The sequence below is a fragment of the Barbus barbus genome (genome assembly GCF_936440315.1).
Source record: "Barbus barbus genome assembly, chromosome: 36".
Taxonomy (NCBI): Eukaryota; Metazoa; Chordata; class Actinopteri; order Cypriniformes; family Cyprinidae; genus Barbus; species Barbus barbus.
In genome coordinates, this window is record NC_136714.1 from 20,853,296 (window position 1) to 20,875,701 (window position 22,406).

The 22,406-nt window shown below is 38.4% G+C and overlaps 1 protein-coding gene across 1 annotated transcript in view; it reads left to right on the plus strand.

Moving 5' to 3' along the window:
- Nucleotides 1-20,802, plus strand: part of LOC306855888 (putative voltage-dependent N-type calcium channel subunit alpha-1B) — a gene marked incomplete at both ends in the record, with an annotated part of 154,338 nt that extends 133,536 nt beyond the window's left edge. Inside the window, 17 exons of the mRNA XM_079394825.1 lie at nucleotides 319-402; nucleotides 2,442-2,558; nucleotides 2,659-2,724; nucleotides 4,251-4,342; nucleotides 4,456-4,606; nucleotides 5,723-5,850; nucleotides 6,958-7,054; nucleotides 9,952-10,057; nucleotides 10,633-10,740; nucleotides 11,000-11,109; nucleotides 11,241-11,398; nucleotides 11,477-11,606; nucleotides 11,721-11,831; nucleotides 13,286-13,324; nucleotides 16,318-16,573; nucleotides 19,948-20,165; nucleotides 20,254-20,802. Coding sequence (XP_079250951.1) covers nucleotides 319-402; nucleotides 2,442-2,558; nucleotides 2,659-2,724; nucleotides 4,251-4,342; nucleotides 4,456-4,606; nucleotides 5,723-5,850; nucleotides 6,958-7,054; nucleotides 9,952-10,057; nucleotides 10,633-10,740; nucleotides 11,000-11,109; nucleotides 11,241-11,398; nucleotides 11,477-11,606; nucleotides 11,721-11,831; nucleotides 13,286-13,324; nucleotides 16,318-16,573; nucleotides 19,948-20,165; nucleotides 20,254-20,802 — 2,520 coding nt within the window. The remainder of the gene's footprint in view (nucleotides 1-318; nucleotides 403-2,441; nucleotides 2,559-2,658; nucleotides 2,725-4,250; nucleotides 4,343-4,455; nucleotides 4,607-5,722; nucleotides 5,851-6,957; nucleotides 7,055-9,951; nucleotides 10,058-10,632; nucleotides 10,741-10,999; nucleotides 11,110-11,240; nucleotides 11,399-11,476; nucleotides 11,607-11,720; nucleotides 11,832-13,285; nucleotides 13,325-16,317; nucleotides 16,574-19,947; nucleotides 20,166-20,253) is intronic.
- Between the last annotated feature and the right edge of the window lie 1,604 nt (nucleotides 20,803-22,406).

Sequence of the window (22,406 nt, forward strand, 5' to 3'; positions counted from 1 at the left end):
GATAGATAGATAGATAGATAGATAGATAGATAGATAGATAGATAGATAGATAGATAGATAGATAGATAGATAGATAATTTTAGTAATTTACATATATTGTATTGATTTATATATGATTTATATCATTCGGATTTTGGCTAAAATTAGGTATCTTAGAGGGGATCTTGTATGAACCCAAGGTTATTGAACCTATAGTTTTGTTAATGTATTTGATATTATGCTATTGATACTGTTTAAGGTGTTTGTGGTGTAATTAGATTTTATTGTAGTTGTATGTTTAAGATTGTTGTAGTTGTATGTTTTTCTAAATGTGTGCAGAACTACCTGAAGGAGGCATGGAATATTTTTGACTTTGTTACTGTGCTGGGGAGCATCACTGATATCCTGGTTACTGAGATCAAGGTGAGTCATCAAAGAGACACATCAAAGCATTTGAGAACCTAAATTCAAAGGTATTTAAATAAAATCATTTTAAATCTCAACACATATGTGATAAAGGTTATGAATAATATAACTTTCTGCAGCGGATGTTTCAGATGAGAACCTCTAAAAGCTTAATCTCTCTTTGTGAGCTTTCAGCGCTTTTTTTGTCGTATGTGTGTTGCAGTTTTAGTCTGCTTTCAGTTTGTCTGTGGTTAAAATCATGGGGACAGTTTGACAGGGTTCCATGGAAAACCAAAGAAATTAAAAAATTGTAAAAGTCATGGATTTAAAAAAAAAGGAAAATGAAATTTCTGTCGTTTTTCTAAATGTAAAATTCAGCCCTTAATCATTCAACCTGTTATAAGAGCAAATCATCTACTGAAGATGACAATCCGGAAATCTCCACCAATGAGTTTTGACAGCAGCGTCTCTGCGTGTCAGAGACGGACATCGGCCTCTCCTAACGATTTCACTGTGACTCTTATTTCCATGCTAAATCTCTGTTGGCACCTGTCCCCTTCCTTTCCCCAATGGACTGCGCAGATGGTAAGTGGCTTCATCGCTCCTGCACTGCCTGTCTGTGTCCAAACCTCTCCTCCTGTCAAACCTCTTTATCCTAATCTTGAATGCTCACCTTTATACCTGCTGAGATCAAGACTCAGTTCAATCCAGCACCATGCTGAGATGCAAAGGGTTTTTTGTTGTTGTTGTTTTTGGTTTGCAAGATTTATTCACAGTTTATCCCTATTTTTCCCCCTTTCCCAGTATTAAAAGACTAGGGATGGGTGGTATGTATATGGGCCATATACTGTGAAGTTTTGTTTAACATAGGTCTTAGTTTCTCAGGTCAGTTATGAATAATCTTTCATTGGTTTATGTCCACTAAATTCCATATTTATATAAAAAAAGTTTTTTCATTTGTGAAATATTGTAGAATTTATATAGATAAATATATACTGTTGATAGCAGTATTTAATCATTGATTAACTGTTACATTTTGTTCATATTTTAAACTATTTTTATATTTTAATTTTAGTTAATTCAAGTTTTATTAATTTTGTGTTGTATTAATTATGTCTACATAGTTTTATTTTATGTAGCCTTTTTTAAGTCAGTTTGGTACTTCTGCTTGAATGAATGAGAAATTTTGCTTTTGGGAGTCAATACAAAAATAGGGGCCAGATTTACTAAACAGGGAAAATTAGTGCGAGAGCGGAATTCCAAAACAGCGCTGATGGGCGTGGAAGTTTCTGCAGATGATTTACTGACAACACAAATTTAAAGAACACAGACGCAACATCTCATTGACATATCGACCAATGCAATGTACCAAGCGAAGCGCAAATTAGCATAGTTGCAAATAAGCTGAGCCGATGCTTATCAGGTGCGAGTGATCTACTTACGACACAGGCGCAAAATAGTTTAAGGCATGCTTTTTTGGAGCGTTAAATAATGGCGCAAACACCAGTAATTTAACGAGCGCAAATGTTAATAAATCGCATTGCATGATTCATTTTAATACTCTCCTCCCATCAATTTTGAAAAGAAAACTCCTACAAATGAATATTAAAAATAACTGTGTCCACACGTTTTCAGCGCTAATTCATCACTGCGCGTCTTCCTAAATCCTGACAGTACTATTTTAACACCAAAAGATGGTTTGCGCTGGCGCAAGTTGTTAGTAAATCTGGCCCTAGGTTTTTTAATATTATTTTATGTTAATATTTGTTTTATTTCATAATACATAATATCTGACTGTGGTCATGCTGTCCATCCCTAATGGATTTGTTTATTTCTAATTACAAGCATGTTCATGCAAGACTATTCATGCATCATTACGAGACTATCAACAACATTGTCCTGCATGAGACTAACTAGTTTTAATACCTTATCAATAAACTTAACAGATCTAACAGGGGCCTTTGCTGACACTGACTTGATTGAGGATGTGTCCTCGTCTCGGGTTTAAATACAGTTTCAGTGATGCGTCTCTGATCTCTCTTTCTGCTTGTCTCCAGGATAAGAGGATTAATCTGAGTTTCCTGAGACTCTTCCGGGCCGCTCGTCTCATTAAACTCCTCCGGCAGGGCTACACCATTCGCATCCTGCTGTGGACCTTTGTTCAGTCCTTTAAGGTCAGAAATTGACCTTTGACTTGACTTGGACAGCTTAGACAACATTGTCAACAGTTCAAGACAATTGTTTGTCTGTAATATAACTGTATTTTTTCCTCAGGCTCTGCCGTATGTGTGTCTCCTCATTGCAATGCTCTTCTTCATATACGCCATCATTGGGATGCAGGTGAGATCCAGCGAGCTTTAAAAGATTCTCATAAATGTTAACCCCTCATGCAACCTTTCCATCTGAGATCTCATCGCCACAGCTGCTACAATCATCTCACTTAACGTTTACAGCTTTAACGTGATAGATTATTGATCTTGGACTCACTGAATGACCACAGTCATCTGTGTAAAAAGCACAGGCTGTTTTGCATGAGCAGGTGGTGTTTTTCCATCTGAAAGCTTCTTAGTCTTTATGAAAAAGAAGCCATTCTTCCAGTCTTTCGGTTGGATCTCATATTTAAGTTTGATTGCTTGTTTAAGGACGCACAGGCAATCTCCCAGATTGTGTTGGAATTGATGGCGTCTGCCATCTAGTAGATTAGGACTGCATTGTAAATCAATGTTAATTGTATCCTGTAAGACTGGGGAAGCAACATCATCAGTGAGCCATGTAATCAAACTGTACGCTTGGAACTCCTACTGCCAGCTCAACGTTTGCTTCATTCAGCGTAAAAGATGCTTTTGAACCAGTTTTTGCAATCGTTCTAGTATTTTTTATAGTATGATTTGAATTGTAAGCATATTAGAGTCATGGTTGAAGTTAAGCTTCATTTACATTATGTGACATGCTGTTGAATAGCACAGACAATTTCCCATCCTAAATTCTGCAAGAAATGCATTTACCTCATTACAAAAATCATAAATCATAATTGTAAACCTATATTTTTGTTAATTTAAATGCAATCTTTTTGTTAGTGCACTGTTTTAAACGTGTAGGGTCAATAAGACTATTCATTCATTCAGTCATTCATTCAGTCATTTATTTATTTAAGATTCTTGTGGGTGTAAATGCTCCCTCTCTGGTATTCCTTGCATATAAGGTGTAAAAGTTACAAAGTTTACTGCCTTTAGATGATTGTGACAAGACTATTGGGCATAACTTGGAACAGAATGTTTTTACGAACTGACAGACAGGTCAGTTATTTCCAGAATAATAAAAAGTGCACTCTCAGCATTGGGTTTAATATTCATCAATTGTGGCAGAAAAGTATATAAATGTATTATTGTTATTACTGTATGGATGCCACTTTAAAAGATTGTGTCCATCCATAGTCACTGTATGTGCTTTTGTAATGCATGTGGCATTATTGTGATTTGCTTTGCTGTCTGTCAGTGCATTGCAGCTGTAGATTTGAGTGAGTGAGTCGGTGTGTGTGTGTGTGTGTGTGTGTGCGTGTGTGTGCACGTGCGCGTGCGTGTGTGTTTGTTTGCATGTCTGCTATAGTTATAAAATTCATAAGCATGAGTCACACTTTATGGAAAATGTGTATGTGGCCTTGTTAATACTGCAGATGCTTACTATAACATACCCTCCAGGCAGTCTGAATTATTGAGACAGTCCCTGAAGGTATTTTCATGCAGCCTCAATAGGAAAGTGTACACATTGCACTATGTAATTCTCAGCCCATCTCCACCAAAAATGCTTGCATTTTCTTTAATGCATCCAAAATTAGAATGCTGATGTGCTTGTCTCTCTATGGTCAGGTGTTTGGTAACATCATGTTGTCCGAGGAGTCAGCTATCAACATCCACAATAACTTCCAAACATTTTTTCAGGCCCTTATGTTGTTGTTCAGGTAAAGTCATTGTTTGATCTGTTCAGTCTTCTTAAAATATCAGCTCTCACAACGGTTACAGATTAGTGCAAATGAATCCAAAGTTTCTGACTTTCGCTGTCTGTATGTTACAGAAGTGCTACAGGGGAGGGTTGGCATGAAATTATGCTGTCTTGTCTGGGCGAAAGGCCATGTGACCGTGACTCTGGATATTCTGGAAAAGAGTGTGGCAGTGATTTTGCTTACTTCTACTTTGTCTCTTTCATCTTCCTTTGTTCCTTCCTGGTTAGTGCAACAAATCTCAAATACAAACAGATCCACAAATATCCTGTCATCTTTTACTCACCCTCATGTTGTTTCAGACCTTTATGACTTTCTTCTCTGGAACACAAGAACTATTTATAGCCGAATGTCCAAGCTACTCTTTTTGAATACAATGAAAGTGAATGGTGACCACAGTTGTGTGACTGTCAGCAAATAATGACAGTTTACTTGGTTTCTCACAAAAAGCTACTTTACTAATGTAGAATCAGAATGCTTGAAATAAAATGCTCAAGTTAGGGATTTATTTTTTAACTTGTCAACCTTTGGTCCCCATTCGCTTTCAATGTATATAAAGAGCAGCTTGGACATTCTGCTCAAGTTATCTTTTAGTTTTCCACAAGGAAAACAAAAGTCATACATATTTGGAAAAACATGAAGGTAAGTAAATGATGACAGAATTTAGTTTTTGTTTAAATCTGTTTATTCTGTTTTTATTTAGAAATAGTAAAATATATTAATATTTTGTTCAGCAAGGACTCATTAAGTAGATCAAAAGTGACAGAACATTTTGTAACAATATAAAATCTTTACAATTTAAAATAAATGCTGGTTTTTTTACTTTATATTCATCAAAGAAGGCTAAAAAATGTATAAATTTCAATAAAAACTGTGATGATAATAATAAGAAATGTTCCTTAAGTACCAAATCGGCACGTTAAAAAGATTTCTGAATAACTGCTAAAAATTCAGCATTGCTATCACAGGAATAAATTACTTTTTTTAAGTGGATTATATAGAAAACAGCTTTATAATTTGTAATGATAATTCATATGACTATTTTGTTGTATTTTTAATCAAATAAATGCAGCCTTGGTGACCATAAGCATTTTCTTTTGAAAAAATAAAATAAATATATAACTTAACCCAAAATGTTGACCACTAATGTATATGCACAAATGAAACAGTGCACAAAACATAAAATTGCACAGTGAAGCAGCTTTAGTGAGTGCAAACTTCCTATAAAGTCTAGCCAAGAAGACACCACTTTAAAAATGAAAAGTGATCTGGTATTATACATAATTAAAAAAATGTCTTCTCCTGTTTTACATGATTCTTCCTCTATCCTACAACCATCAGATGCTGAATCTGTTCGTCGCCGTCATCATGGATAACTTTGAGTACCTGACACGTGACGCTTCTATTCTCGGGCCTCATCACCTCGACGAGTTCATCCGTGTTTGGGCTGAGTACGACCCTGCCGCCTGGTGCGTATCACTCCTACACGGTGTCGCTGGCAGTTATTGCCACTTTAAAAATAATGAGACAGCTTGAGACTAAGTGGTTGAAAGACGCCAACTTAAGAGGGTACGCCACTGGCGCTGTGTCTGATTTACTCAGAGCCTTAAGTCACAAGAATCCCATTTTACTGTGTGACCATGGTTAACATCAAATCCTCAAGCTTTGTCTATGCTGAGGAATGCAAATCTTATCCTTTGCATGCCATCCACTTTTAGTCTATCTTGAGCAGAACGGATTTGAAGCCTATCCTCTCTGTCAGTTTAATCCATTTTAACTTGAAAACGCACTGCTGAGAATAGTTATCTCTTAAGTTAAGTCTTTAGATATTGATGGAATGTGGAAAAATTTAGTAAACTCTGTCTTTTTAACCCATATCTTATTTTTTGCAGCGGAAGGATACACTATATGGATATGTACAATTTGTTGCGCATAATCTCACCCCCTCTTGGTTTAGGAAAGAAGTGCCCTAATAGGGTGGCATACAAGGTTTGAAAACCTACACACCTTCCCTCTAGGGGCGGTGCTGTGAAAAATGAATGCCCATAAAATGCCTGAAAGTGTCTGATTGGATTATACTTCCCCCTCTTTCCTTACTGATTTTAACATGGGTAACCATGGTAACCAGGAAACAAAGCCAAATGCTAAATCCCTCATTCCAAACTAATCCCATATGTTCCCTTATCGTAAATATTGATGCACTAGAGCAGTGCATCAGTGCTCTGCTTAAAATTAGACCAAATATTAGCTTTGTTCCTGATTATCTGATTGGTTAGCCGTGGTGCGTCCTAGCATGCAAGGACAGAAGGTCCAGACTGCAGCCTAATCCCATCATGCCATGTTCTTCATCCCTGGATCACCGACAGCCTGTAGCTTTAAAAGCAGGTGTGATCCATCAGTCTTTCTGAGACAGGATGGTATCAGATTCCCTTGACCTTACTTCAGAATCCATGATAACGATGCTTTTTTGTTACTTTTTTCTTTCTTTCATTCACATCACATTTTCTTCATGTTCTCCACTACTCCTTCCCTCTCCTTTTCTTGTCTGTGTGACCTTTGAACTCACCCCTGTGAAGTGGACGCATATCCTACCTCGATATGTACGAGATGCTTCGCCACATGTCCCCTCCGCTAGGTTTGGGAAAGAAATGTCCTCCAAGAATCGCCTATAAGGTAGATCCCACCCCTCTGACCATTCAGTAGCTCCTTCTCTGTCCTCTCATTGGCTGATCTGGCTGTCAGTCAGTGCTCTAATTGTGGAATTGTTTTGTGTGTGTGTGTGGCTTATTGTTGTGATCTTTATGTGCCTTTTGATGTCACTGATGGATGGTAATAAAACTCTAGGTTTGCCTAGTAAAAAAGTAATACATTTACATACCGGCAAACTAGTTGCTTTTCGGCGAAATTCGCCGTTTTGAATCAAAATATGTCATTTATGTGAATCGTCTAGATCCGAAGAGTTTTTTTTTTTTTTTTTGGTGGCTGGGTGAAGAGATTGAGAGCGAAATTGCAAGCTCATAGACCAGAGTGAGACCACAAGTGTGTTTGACCTAAGTCCCTTTCTTGGTTCGATTTGAGCAGCACCGCGCAGATTGATCGCTGTATGACATCAAAGCACAGCGAGAGCTACAGAGAGCTCCGATGGCTCCGCATGCTTTCGAATCGCTCTCGCAGTACTTTGATGTCATACGACGATCGGTCTGCGCGGTGCTGCTCAAATCGAACCAAGAAAGGGTTGGTTCCCCCCAGACCCCCCGACAAGGGTCATATGTCACCCTTTTGACCGTTTGTGAGTTTGCAGGTATGTATTTAAAAATAAATTTATTTCATACTAAGTATAGTTCAAATCTATTAACACATTTATTGACATATCGCTCGAGACTTGCTGATATAAAAATTCTAGTGCTCTCAAACAATTAATTGCGATTAATCGCATCCAAAATAAAAGATTTTGTTTACGTAATACATGTGTGTATACTGTGTATATTTTATACAAATGCACATGCATGCATGTATTTTTAATTAAAATGTTATATTTATATATAATAAATTATATGAATATAAATATATACAGGTAAATACATGTAAATATTTTCAAGCAATATAATGTATGTATGTATATATAAATACACACATACATTATATACATAATAAATATACACAGTACACACATATATTTTTACTTTTAATTTGGATGTGATTAATTTTCTTTAAATGCAAGATATTTAAAGTGTTCCTAAATTATATTTCAGTATATCAAATATATATCAAATATACTTCAGTATATCTTTAGTTGGACTTCAGCACTACTTCCTCACAATTAAAGTGCATTAAGCACAAAATTTTGCAGACTTTAAGTATACCTTTTTAGTATATTATTTAGTATAAGTGCAGGCCATTTTTATTAAGCACATAAATATGTAAATGTATTTGTTGTGTACTTACATGAAAAAAAATATTTCAAATACATTTTAGTATATTTATTTTTCACTGGTGTTGATAGAAAACTCTAGGGTTTTGTCTTGAGGACACCCTGAAAATTCTGTCTACATAGGAAGCTCAATAGTTTAGAGTAGAATAAATACACAGTCAGACTCAGCACTGCATCAGTACTAAAATTGTTGCAATCTTTGTCTTTCACTTTATAAAATAAACTAAGGAAGTAAAGAATAGAATGGGGAAAAAAAGAAAATCTGAATATCAAAATTGAATCTCAAGTGTCACTGGTACAGGGGTGCCTGTTTTGGTCGCAGGACGTTCTGCTACTTTGAGAGCTGCCTCCGAGTCAATAAGTTTACACACCCTCTTCCAGCTGTCTGAATGGGCAATGTTCAAGAGACTCGTTCGTGTCTGTCTGCCGAGCTACTCTCTGAGGCCACACAGTCTGCGTGCGTGAAGGCTTGAGGATGCAATGTTCTCCAGCGAGCTCTAAATAGAACAAGCCCCCACTTCCCCCGAATTCAGAGCACTAAATCAACAGGGAGAAAAGAAAGAAAGCTTGCTGTAGATGTGTGCTCAGTGGAGCGCCCTTTCACTTTTTCATTGGTAGTTGTTGTGGAAAGATTTCTATGATGGCCTACGCACACTAATGAAGGCAGAGCGTTGTCCCTGTGCATGATGTTGCGCTCCTTCACGCTACACCACAGAAACAAGATCCATTCTCTGTTTATTTTGCATCTGTTTTCTTTTAAACACTATAAAGAAAGGTTTTGCTGTGTGAAGCGTCTACTCTGGCTTCACCTTGAGTGATGATGCATTTTTGTGGTTGGTGCATTTGTGGCTATTGGTTTTGGTTGGTCAGCATGTTATCTTTTCTCACTCTCTGGTCATCATGTTTTCTGAAGGTCATCGCTGACTTTATAAAAACACAAGAAAAGCAGCCCATCAACACCTCACATTTCAGTGGGCATGAACTAGTGCATTTGCATTCTCTACGTGGACAGTAGTCATAGCTGTATTTATTATTGAGAACTCAAATACAAAAGATAAAGAATATTATAAGTTTGATTTTATGAAGTCCATATTTTACCCCAAAATCAAATCAATTAAATATTGGTGTAATTGGAGCCACAGCACTTTTTGCTTAAACCTGTTAAACACACACACACACACATACACATACAGCTCAAAGTGTTAAAATGATCTTATACATTGTCAGGTTATTACGCATAATCAGTGTAAGACTGATTCTGTAATTGCATTTACTGAGAAACCTGTGAACCTCCAATAATGGCTAAAGCTTGCATTGTTCTCAGTGTGACAAAAACAGCTTTACTGTCTGCTAACTGGAGAAATGCAGTAAAACATCTTCCATTTCCAACATAACTCATCCTCTGCATGAAATATAAACACACACTCTCTCCCTCCTCTCATTTTGATGTCCTGAAGAGACAGTTTGTGTGCTGAGATGAGAGTTCGGAAATGACAATTGACGAAAGGGAAATTACATAGACCAAGTCGTTACTCTCCCTCGGCATGCAAACTCCTCCTGTCGTTTGTTATGGTCTTTTCTGTATCCTGCAGTCATGTGTGATATTAATCACAAACTATCTGTGTCCGTGACTCCACAGCGGTTGGTGAGGATGAACATGCCCATAGCTGAAGACAGTACAGTTCACTTTACCTCCACTTTAATGGCTCTCATACGGACCGCCCTGGAGATTAAACTGGCATCAGGTGAGTGTCCGCTTGGAGCCATTAGGGCCAGTCACTGGCATTTGTCAAAAGCTCCTTTAACTGTCCATCTGCTCCAGCAGCGCTTTTCACCAGTCACTGCTCTGTTCCATCAGCCTCATTTAATTTAACACTCCACCATTTTTAAATGCGTTACAAGTTAATTGAATGACGCTTTCCCCACTGACTTTGACTTTTATTTAACCTTTTACTTGGTGCAAAATATGATTAAAGAATAAGATAACACCCATTAACAGCTTGAAAAAAAAATCTCACGTGGGAATATTAACGACAAGAATTATGAAAGACTGTTAGATACTATGGTAACACTTTAGTATAGGAACCAATTCTCACTATTAACTAGTTGCTTATTAGAATGCCTATTAATAGCTGTTTATTAGTACTTTTAAAGCACAAATTATGCATTCCTAATTCTACCCAATACCTAAACTTAACAACTACCTTAGAAACTATTAATAAGCAGCAAATTAGTAGTTTATTAAGGCTAAAGTCGTAGGTTAATGGATGTTTAAATAAAGTGTGACCGATACTGTTAACATTATTGTGTATTTTTTCAGGAGTTCTGGCTCAGCGGCTTTGTGATGCTGAATTAAGGAAGGAAATAAATAAAATTTGGAGTAACTTGTCTTCAAGAACAGCGGACCTGCTGGTGACACCTCATAAACGTAAGCCCTGCATTTAGAAACTCTTGCTAAAGTAATGTTGATTTCTGTTTGGAAAGCACCTAACATTTATGTGGAATCTTAATTAAATGCTTATTGGAGTTTGAGTTTTCATTAACAATACTGATGACATTTTCCACCTGAGTTATTCGCCATGGTTCTGCTTGTGACTTCTGAGCTTTTGCTGCCACCTAGTGGACATCGTTTTTCTCCCTGCACCTCTGTCCAGTTGATATTTCATGTGCATTTCACTCTCTCTTAGATAATGAATTGACTGTAGGGAAGGTCTATGCTGCTCTCATGATTTTCGACTACTATAAGCAGAACCGAGCCAAAAGACTCCAACAGCAGCAGGCTGCACCAGGCACACAGGTAGAGGAACTACAAATAACTAAATATATATGTAGAATTAGATATAGATTAAAGTTGTATTTTATTATCAAATTCTTAATTTATAATGTTGTCCTTCTGAAAGTGTTGTGTTTGATGTGTTTTGTCCTCAGAGTAAAGTTGGTGTTCTCTTCAGACCAATGCGTCCTCCCACACACTTGCACGATCAGGAACCACTAGTGCTAAAAGCCCCACCCTCTTCTCAATCAGATACCACACCACAGCCAGATGCCCCGCCCACATCCTTTCACCTGACCAGTGGGGATGCAGTGTGAGTGTTCTACCATTCTGGTCTTTATAGTACTGCACTTTCCATTTTAATTTTAATTTTACTGTATGTATGCAACAGACAAAGCCAGACCAGTACCACAAAAAAGTCTCCATCAGGAGACATACCTCAGGAAGTCACACAGGAAGCAAACAGAAGGCCTGTCCAACGGGGCCAGTCGGAAGATGTGCCAGGCACATACAGATCTCAGGTGATTTGAACTCTACTAGTGATTCATGAATCAGTCCTGTTAAAGTTACATGTGTCAGACATTTACCGGTCAGTTAAACAGTGTTTGTTTTGTCTGGCTCTGCGTGTGTTGCAGGAATTAGTTGAGATGACTGACATGGAAAATGACTCTGATGGGGGCGGGTATCCTGTGCTGGAGGGTCACGGCAGAGCTGCCTCCATGCCCAGACTCAACGCTGGCTTTCAGGTAAACATCTCCTATCCATCATGGCCATATGAGGTCATTCTGGTGGGAGTTGAAAATAACTACTGCACAGCCTTTGTTTCTTATTCTGACTAAATTAATTCCTGCAAAGAAAGAGGCAGCTGGAGGACGTATGTGCACAGATAGAGGGAAGAGGAGTGAATGGCCAGCTGTATGAGAGAATGGATGAATGGAGGTAATAGGGAGGGTGTATTAATGAATGCAGAGAGGAGGTGAAGAATTTAAGCAAATGAATTGGAGGAAGTCAGAAGAGGTTAATTTACTGTATACACCAATCTCTACTGAGAGACACATTTATTCTCTTCAGTTCAGTTCAGAGTGAGTGAGTGAGTGAGAAAGGGAGAGAGAGAGAGAGAGAAGAAGAGGGACAATGCAAAGTCTACATACAGTATATTTACACTATATACAGAACTATATAAGAATGTTTTATTTTTTATGCTTGTTATAATTCAATCTTTTAATTTATTTTAAAGTACACTGACAAAGAATGGTGCAGAGACAACTTTCACTCAGAAATTGTTAGTGAATTTCACAATTACTAATAATCTTTGTTTTATTTACAACATGAAAAGTCTTTTTTACAATGTAGGTATAGCTAGGATTGAATTTATTTTAGTGTTGTTTAAGATTTTTTTTTGTAGTATATCGTATTTATTAATGTTCTGAATAGGCTTTCATTTGTTTTCAGTTTTTTACTTAGATTTATCCATCTTATGTGCTTGTCATTTTAATTAGTTTGTGGTATTTAAAAATATGTATGTTATATTTATATACTATATTTATGCTTTATTTTTTGTTTTAGTTATTTTAGTAATTCCATTTTAAATTCTTTTTTTTTATTTAAGTTTAAGTTAAAATTAAGTTAAATAATAAATTTCATATTTTATATTTTATTTATTTTTAGCTAAAAAAATATTTTGTATTGTTGTAGTTAACAGTAATAAGACAGATGTAGTTTTGTTTTTGTATGTTTCATATTGAGTTTTTCCTCATTAACTATTTGATGTTGCTTTTTAACTGTAAATTTATTTGTGTACATACTTGGTTTCTTTTGATTTGGTATTTTTGCCTCATTGCTAATAGACTAACACAGTCTCCAGCATCCTTGTTGTCTTTAGTCTCGTCCTGTCTTGTCCTGTCTTGTCTGTCTCTTCTTTCTCTCTACCAGTCTTTATAACATCAAACTCACGGAACTCATTTCTCCACCTTTTATTTCGACAGTCTCTAATCCACCATCCCTAATTTTTTTAGGCACCTGTTTTCTGACATACTGGACCTTGATATCCAGACTTTTCATAAACATCACTCGTTCTTACTCTGGCCCTCTTTTGTGATCTCTCTCCTCCTGTCTCACACTGTTACTGTGTCCATGAGTGCCACTGCTGTGTGCCCTGCTCTCCTCACCTATGTGTCCTCTTCCTCTTCCCGTCCAACAGCGGAGCCACTTACGCCACACCGCCGGAACATATCTAGCAGTATGTACAAGTGTTCCACCTGCAATCACTCTCTCTTTCTCTCTTTTTCTCCCTCTATCTCTCTCTGCTAGCCACTCCATTTCTATGTTGGCTTGTGTATGCTTTATCCATTCCAGCTCTTTTAGAGTTCACACTCTTTTGAGGAGTCCAATAAACTTGTACATCACATATATAGTAGTTCATCACTGTGGGTAACTATTTTACTAATGGAATAGATTAACCACAGTTCAGTTATAGGAATACAAAAAGCAAATACTAAAATGTGATGCTTATTTTATCTTGGATGTTGTTTGGTGCTAACTGTAAGTATGAGTGTGTTTCATTTAGTGGGTTGTGTATCATTTTGAATAGTGCAGTCCTCTCTTCACATATCTTTCAGCCATATACATGCTTTTATGTACACTAATACAGGTCCTTCTCAAAAAATTAGCATATTGTGATAAAGTTCATTATTTTCTGTAATGTACTGATAAACATTAGACTTTCATATATTTTAGTTTCATTACAACACAACTGAAGTAGTTCAAGCCTTTTATTGTTTTAATATTGATGATTTTGGCATACAGCTCATGAAAACCCAAAATTCCTATCTCAAAAAATTAGCATATCATGAAAAGGTTCTCTAAACGAGCTATTAACCTAATCATCTGAATCAACTAATTAACTCTAAACACCTGCAAAAGATTCCTGAGGCTTTTAAAAACTCCCAGCCTGGTTCATTACTCAAAACCGCAATCATGGGTAAGACTGCCGACCTGACTGCTGTCCAGAAGGCCATCATTGACACCCTCAAGCAAGAGGGTAAGACACAGAAAGAAATTTCTGAACGAATAGGCTGTTCCCAGAGTGCTGTATCAAGGCACCTCAGTGGGAAGTCTGTGGGAAGGAAAAAGTGTGGCAGAAAACGCAGCACAACGAGAAGAGGTGACTGGACCCTGAGGAAGATTGTGGAGAAGGACCGATTCCAGACCTTGGGGGACCTGCGGAAGCAGTGGACTGAGTCTGGAGTAGAAACATCCAGAGCCACCGTGTACAGGCGTGTGCAGGAAATGGGCTACAGGTGCCGCATTCCCCAGGTCAAGCCACTTTTGAACCAGAAACAGCGGCAGAAGCGCCTGACCTGGGCTACAGAGAAGCAGCACTGGACTGTTGCTCAGTGGTCCAAAGTACTTTTTTCGGATGAAAGCAAATTTTGCATGTCATTCGGAAATCAAGGTGCCAGAGTCTGGAGGAAGACTGGGGAGAGGGAAATGCCAAAATGCCTGAAGTCCAGTGTCAAGTACCCACAGTCAGTGATGGTCTGGGGTGCCATGTCAGCTGCTGGTGTTGGTCCACTGTGTTTTATCAAGGGCAGGGTCAATGCAGCTAGCTATCAGGAGATTTTGGAGCACTTCATGCTTCCATCTGCTGAAAAGCTTTATGGAGATGAAGATTTCATTTTTCAGCACGACCTGGCACCTGCTCACAGTGCCAAAACCACTGGTAAATGGTTTACTGACCATGGTATTACTGTGCTCAATTGGCCTGCCAACTCTCCTGACCTAAACCCCATAGAGAATCTGTGGGATATTGTGAAGAGAAAGTTGAGAGACGCAAGACCCAACACTCTGGATGAGCTTAAGGCCGCTATCGAAGCATCCTGGGCCTCCATAACACCTCAGCAGTGCCACAGGCTGATTGCCTCCATGCCACGCCGCATTGAAGCAGTCATTTCTGCAAAAGGATTCCCGACCAAGTATTGAGTGCATAAATGAACATAATGGCCATTCTTTTATTGGTCGGATGAAATATGCTAATTTTTTTAGATTTTCATTGGGTTTTCATGAGCTGTATGCCAAAATCATCAATATTAAAACAATAAAAGGCTTGAACTACTTCAGTTGTGTTGTAATGAATCTAACATATATGAAAGTCTAATGTTTATCAGTACATTACAGAAAATAATGAACTTTATCACAATATGCTAATTTTTTGAGAAGGACCTGTATTTGTGTAAGATTTTTAAAAGGTTTTTGGAAGAAGTCTCTTATACTAACAAAGGCTGCATTTATTTGATCAAAAATACAGTAAAACCAGCAATATTATAAATTAATATTGCAATGTAAAATAACTGTGATACATATTTTTCAGGGTTCTTTGATGAATGGAAAGTTCAAAAGAACATCATTTATTTTATAATAATAAATTATGTTTTTACAGTCACTTTTGATCAATTTTATGCATCTTTGCTAAATAAAAGTATACATTTCTTTCAAAAGAAATGGCAATGGGGGGAATAAGTCTAATGATTTACAATCAACCACTGAAAACCTCATATTCCATATTCAGTGGATTGATTCGTATGGATTTTTTGTTAGTCACTTCAAAATAAACTTTTCAAGCTGTTTAAACTATGAGAAGAGGGGACGCACTGCTTCTTAGAGGTTCTTAATGCTTATGCCACTGGGCAGCACTAATGAGTCTTTGTAGAAGACTTACAAAGGTAAAAATTCCAGTCATCACCAAGGAGTGGTCACGGATTCTCTAAAGAATCTGGTCTAAAGTGACAATTTAACATTTAATGAATATCTTTTTGATACTGTGAATACACATGTTTACATACTGTAGATTACCTAGAGATTTACAGCAACAATTAAGCAAGAAAAGCACCAGTGACTCTTTATAGATCAGTGACCGCTGCTTGGCTGTGGATAGTTCATGCAGCAACTATTCCAGCCGTCCAGTCTGTGTGTAAGAGACGATTCGATGACAGCATTCAAACAGCAGAGTGTTTGCATCGAGCGTGACGGTGTTCCACTGTTCTCCGGTGCGTGCGTGTGTCCGCAGGAGCGGGCTGAACGTCGCTCTTCAGTGGAAGTGTGTTTTCATGCTCAGCTGGTGTTGTGCGTCTGTTGTGACAGGTCAAGTGCTCTGAGACTGTGCTAGACATGTGCTCTCCTTCATCCCCATTCTTTGTCTTTCACATGTTAACTCGCTTTATTTCCACCACACAGCCTATCGCAGACGTGAGTCCCATGCGGCGGTCTACGTCCTCGTTGACTCCTCAGAGAGGGGTGCGAGAGGTCAGTCTGAGCGATTATGACCTGGAGAGGCCCATGATGTCCCCGGGCCAGACCCTCTTACAGGACAGAGAGAGGGAGAGAGCTCATCATCATCATCACCATTATCATCACCGCTGCCAGCGGCGCAGAGACAAGAAGCACAAATCGCTGGATCGAGCCATCAGCGAGGAGCAGTCACCGCCTGCAGGTGGGCTTGATTTTCCTCTCTCATTCATTCTTTTATGCTTTTCATCACATCCATGTGAAGGAAAATAATGAATGTTATGGAGCACAAAAATGTCATCTAGTGGACCTGTTTGATTTGGGCTAGCACACAACCACTTAGAACAGTGGATCTCTCTCTCCTCTTAGTTGAAGGCCCCCTTTACCTGTTTCAACACAATGTTTAAAGGCCCCTATAGAATATTAGCAGAACGTTAACTATAATATATATTTACTATATTTTTAACAGAAGCTGTGATTTGGAGTTTTAAGAACTGTATGGTCTTCAATAAAAACTATAGTTATTGGGGGGGGGGGCATCTTTAGAAAACTAGTATCGAAGGAATGTTGAGGTGCTTCATTGAAAGCTTATTGTATTACTGTATTAAAAACTCACTGTATTATGTAGAGCAGGGATCCTCAAATCTGGACCATTCCTGCAGAGTTTAGCTCTAACCCTAATCAAACACACCTGAGCATGCTAATCAGAATCTTCAAGATCATTAGAAAATCGCAGGTAGGTGAGTTTGATCAGGGTTGGAGGTAAACCATGCAGCAGATTTGACCTCCAGGGTAAGATTTGAGGAACCCTGATGTAGAGTGTTATGATAAAGAGATGGACTGAGCGAGTTTGATTACCTGCATCTGATACAGCATTCATTCATTCTTCAGTTCAATTTCATATTTACTATAAAAATCAGATTTTGCCCTCACTCAAAACTATTTGCTCTGGAACAAATAATAGATTTATGAGACCAAAGACTGCCCGTTAGATTTATCCAAAACAAATTATATCTCATGTTTACCTATAAAGATATCAGAGCCAGCGGCAAATTTTAATGAGCTGATGCTCTCGGTGGGTTCATGAGCGCTGACGCCCTGGAGCTCACATCTCGGAGAACGTCAAAGCAAATTTTCAAAAAGACGTTATCTTTATAAACAAACCACATATTTGAAGTCTAAATAAGTACATTCTCTGGAAAAAAAAACTCTGAAAACTACATTCCGTGACACAAAATTATTATTTATAAAATTATAGTGGATTTCGGCATCCGCCATGACACTCGCTGTGAGAAATATGGCAAGCAGAGTCATACAAATGGAGAAACGGTTGGAGCTCTGTTATCAATAGAATATTGCACTCCACTCATCCAATCAGATTCAAGGACCAGAAAGAACTGTTGTACAAAATTAAATAATACAACAGATTAAAATACTTTTATGTCATCACCTAGCAGCCTCTTTTTATATCGTTATATCGTGTTGCTATGCAGTTTTATATTATATTATATTATATTACTATAAGTTTGATGAGACATTTGACATGTACAGTATAGTTCTGTACAATCTTAAAGGATTATAAAGAAAAATGGGTTGTTGCTATGCAATTTTATATTATATTATATGATATATAAATATAATTTATATATTTATATATATATAAATATATTTATGTATATACAGTGCCCTCCAAAAGTATTGGAACAGTAAGGCCAATTCATTTATTTTTGCTGTAGACTGAAAACATTTGGGTTTGACACCAAAAGACGAATATGAGATGAGAGATTAACAGTTCAGCTTTTATTTACAGGTATTTTCATCTGGATCTGATACACAACTTAAGATAGCACCTTTTGTTTGAACCCACCCATTTTTCATGGGATCCACTAGGCCACGACTTCCCGTATATATATATTTATACGGGAAGTCGTGGCCTAATGGTTAGAGAGTCGGACTCATAGTCCAAAGGTTGCGAGTTCGAGTCTCAGGTTCAGCAGGGATTGTAGGTTGGGGGAAGTGAATGTTCAGCGCTCTCTCCACCCTCAATACCACGACTGTGTTCACGGTGTGTATTTGCACTTTGGATGGGATAAATGCAGAGCACAAATTCCGAGTATGGGTCATCACCATACTTGGCCGTATGTCACGTCACGTTCACTATATTATGTTATATCATATTATTATATTATATTATTCATTTTGTGTAAAATGTGGCATTTGCCATGTACAGTTCTATACAATCTTTAAAGATTATGAAGAAAAATTGAGTACTAGTTGAAAATCCCAGCTTCCTTTGCTTAGCACAGTGATGTAAATTCTTTTAAGGATTACAGTGATCAGGTTATCAAGGAAAAGACTCTTTATTGCTCTCCTAAGCGCTTTGGTGTAGGATTTACTTTGTCAACCTCTCTCTTTGACTGAGAGCAGGGCTTACAGACCATTGCTAGAAAAAGTGCTTTTGAATGGATTGATTTTTTTATTTTTGTTCTTGGCCCGTTTGTGGCATGACTGAGAAAGTCAGCAGTCGGAAAAAGGAGCTTGTGGTTGCTCATGAGGAGAGCGCTCTCAGGATGACAAAATGAACCACCTGTTATATCTTTATTACAAGATTCCTGCTCCTCTCATTCTGTTCTTAGAAACACTGGAACACAAACATGTTTCTCAGCCGGAATCTGGCTCTGCTGTTAATAGATCAGTCAGCTTTGACTGAGCTGAAACAGAGCAATACATCAGTCCACTGAAAGCTGACTGTACTCAGATTTCAAACACATACAGACACCCACATACATCTTCCTCTACGTGTTTTTGTTTCTCTGTAGTCAAAGATCACAACAGCACTAACCAATAAGGCTCACACATGCACACACACAAGTCACCAGCTCTTTTGTGGTGATATATAAGTACCCTTTGGTGTTTTGAGTTCATAGTGGTTTCGGGTTGGTGTTGGGCAGCAGTTTCTGATGTTTACAGACCAGTTAAAAGGCCCTGGTGTATGTATACATCCATTTATAGCGGGAGAATATTTGAAATTACACATTTTTGAGTAAACAAACAACCCCAAAATTCTGCTTTGTCATGACAGGAATCAATTAAATTAAATTAGATTGAATTGTAATAATATTTTACAATATTACAGTTTTATTGTGTAATATATGCAACCTTGGTGAGCATAAAATACTTTTTCCTCCAAAAACATTAAAAATAGATATTTTTTAAAAATTTAACTTTTGAACAGTTGTTTGTATATGTCATTTAATAGATATATTAAATAATTTTTTATTTAAAGTATTGTAATTTTTGAACCACTTGAATCACAAAACAACCTCAAAAATAATGATTGATTTTGAAGTACCTCTCTCCGTCTTCCATTTGTTGGGCAAACAGATCCCACCCATCTGTTTCACTGTTAGTCCCACTTTAACTTTCTCACACCACTGTTGCTATGTTGGGCTGGTCGCAACACTCAAACAAACAAGAAATGTTTTAAAACAGCCACAGAACATCATATTTTAGCATTTTCAGCTGTGAATAGGACATGGCTGATTAATAAATGTGATGTATTTTTATATACAACAGCAGATCCAAACACTGAGTCACTGCCTAGGGAACGAGCACGGGAGCGAGACCGTGGCCGTTCCCACGAGAGGAAGCACCATTCATCCTCAGCAGTGGAAAGGAAGCAGCGATACTACTCTTGTGACCGCTACGGTAGCCATGAACAAGGCCACAGCATGTCCGCTGGGCCCAGCAGATCCACATCGCCAGGAGAACCCCATGACCCAAACAGGCTTAAACAGGTCAGGTGGTTTCCCTCGGTCGCTCTAGTCTCCACACATTGCTGTGTGGCAATGACTTACTCTTTCTCTTCTCTGCATTGTGTTTCAGGGAGTTAACACAGCTAAAGGAACTTCAGTCGTTCATACCTCAGGCACCAGCACACCCTGCCGTGGGCGTAGACAGCTCCCTCAGACGCCCCTTACCCCTCGGCCTGCTGTTGCCTACAAGACTGCCAACTCCTCTCCGGTCCAGCTCAACACTGACCAGTCTACAGGGCCCTGCCCCACTCGCCTTAGTCGTGGCCTGTCAGAGCACGATGCCCTACTCAGCGGTAGCACCCACCGCCAATCTCTCGTGCCTGTCACTCGCATCGGCTCTGACCCCAACTTAGGTCCCCTCCAGCGAGACTCACACTTGTCTGAATCGGACGACTTCCACGATGCCTTGAGCACGTACGGTACGGGCCGCTCCCCCAGGACTGCAGCCTCCATTGCCCACACATCATCAGTTGTGCCCCCTACTTCCACGCTGCTCTCGCGCAGCCAGAGCGGAGTCCCCAATGGGTATCACTACTCCCTCGGAGTGAACGCGGCACCTGGGTCAAGCGGTAGAGCATCTGGAAGCTACCAGGAGACTGAGAGAGATGACTGGTGTTAGCATGATTCTGTCTAGCATGAGTTCTATCATCTTTGCCCTAGGAGGAGGAGCCAATTTTTGGAGGGTAACAAGAGTTACGTCTGCAAGTTTACACTATTACAACTGTTTACCATCAACTTGAGCCTATATGGTTTTATATAGGTGTTCTTCTCTTGTTTAGAAAGTAACAGGCATCCTTGCTACTGTTTACGAAAGTTGTGGCAAGATGGAAAGCGCTTGGAGGTCTTGAAAGGTTTCAAACTGAATAATTTAGCCTCAATTGGCGCTCCCCACCTCTTTTAATTTCATTAGGGCTGATTCCACAAGGGTCACATACAGGGAGATGGTCACATTAGCTGTGCCTGTGATCAAGACCTCAGACCTCAGAGAGGAAGACGTCCAAAAACACAAGCTATGGTGGAAACAGTTGTGCAGAAAAAGTGAGACATTTAGCTGTTGAGATTTAAGAGGTTTTTTAGACTCTTTGCACAGGACACAATGACTGAAAAGTTATTACTAGGGATTTTGGCAGTGTGTCCACCAAAATGTTTAGTTTTTTCTGAATCCAGCATATAATTTCAATTGCTTGCAGTGGGAGCACCACGTTTTAGTGTGAAGTGGCGGCAAACATCTGTTCCAAGCTGAGTGTTTCTGGTTGTTGAGAGTTGAACAGTGTTCATCTTTGGGTAATATGTAGCACTCGTCACTGTTAATTTTTACCTTAACCGTCCATTTGCATTAGAGGATGGGTGCAACAAATACAATACCAACCAACCATCACATTCTACTTGTACAATGATTGAATAAGCATCATCTGACACCCCCAGATTACAACATTAATATTGTTGCTGGCATTTTCGTTGGCTAAAAACTCTTTGGTGGACACACAACCTTAAGTTCTGCGCTGCTGTAATTCTACTTCTTTTTCTAGCGTGAGTGGAAAAGACGGTCTGCTCCCACCTACTGAAAAAAGGCCAAATTTAACTCACTTTTCTATCAGACTGCAGTAGATTGAATATCTTTTCACAGTGTTCCATTTTGTAAATGATCCGAGTGTAGCTGGACATTACGTAAGGTCTAATCCATCTCTTACTTTCGAGAGGTAAGATACCAAGTGCCTAAACTTTGAGATTTTATTGCCACATTGGTGCGTGATGCATTACGAAGCATTTCTGTACGCTGTAGGTTAAATGTCACTGATATTTTTTTCTTAGATGTACTTGAGCATGTGTTTGAGGAGAGAGATTGCACAAAACAAAGACTGTAGTGTTGTAAAGTTTAGATGTTGATGATATCGGTCTTTTCCGAGTGTGTTATTGAAACGATTCAGGGGAAAATAGAGGATATATATTAAAAAGCTAATGCAGTTGAGTTCTAGAAGACTGAAAGGTTGTATTTGTTGGATGCTCTTGATGTCAGTGTTGTTTCCAGAGGACATATTATGAGCTCATATCTTTCTCTTTCAGTAATTGAGGAAGATGGTGAGACAGATTGAAGCGCTTTGTCGACTTTCTATTGTATCTATTATTCACCACACAAAAAGATTCAGTGCAATCTGTATGAAATAGAGAATGTGTTGTTTTTTCTTACTTAGTGAGATATTGTAATGTTTTTAACGAGAGTTA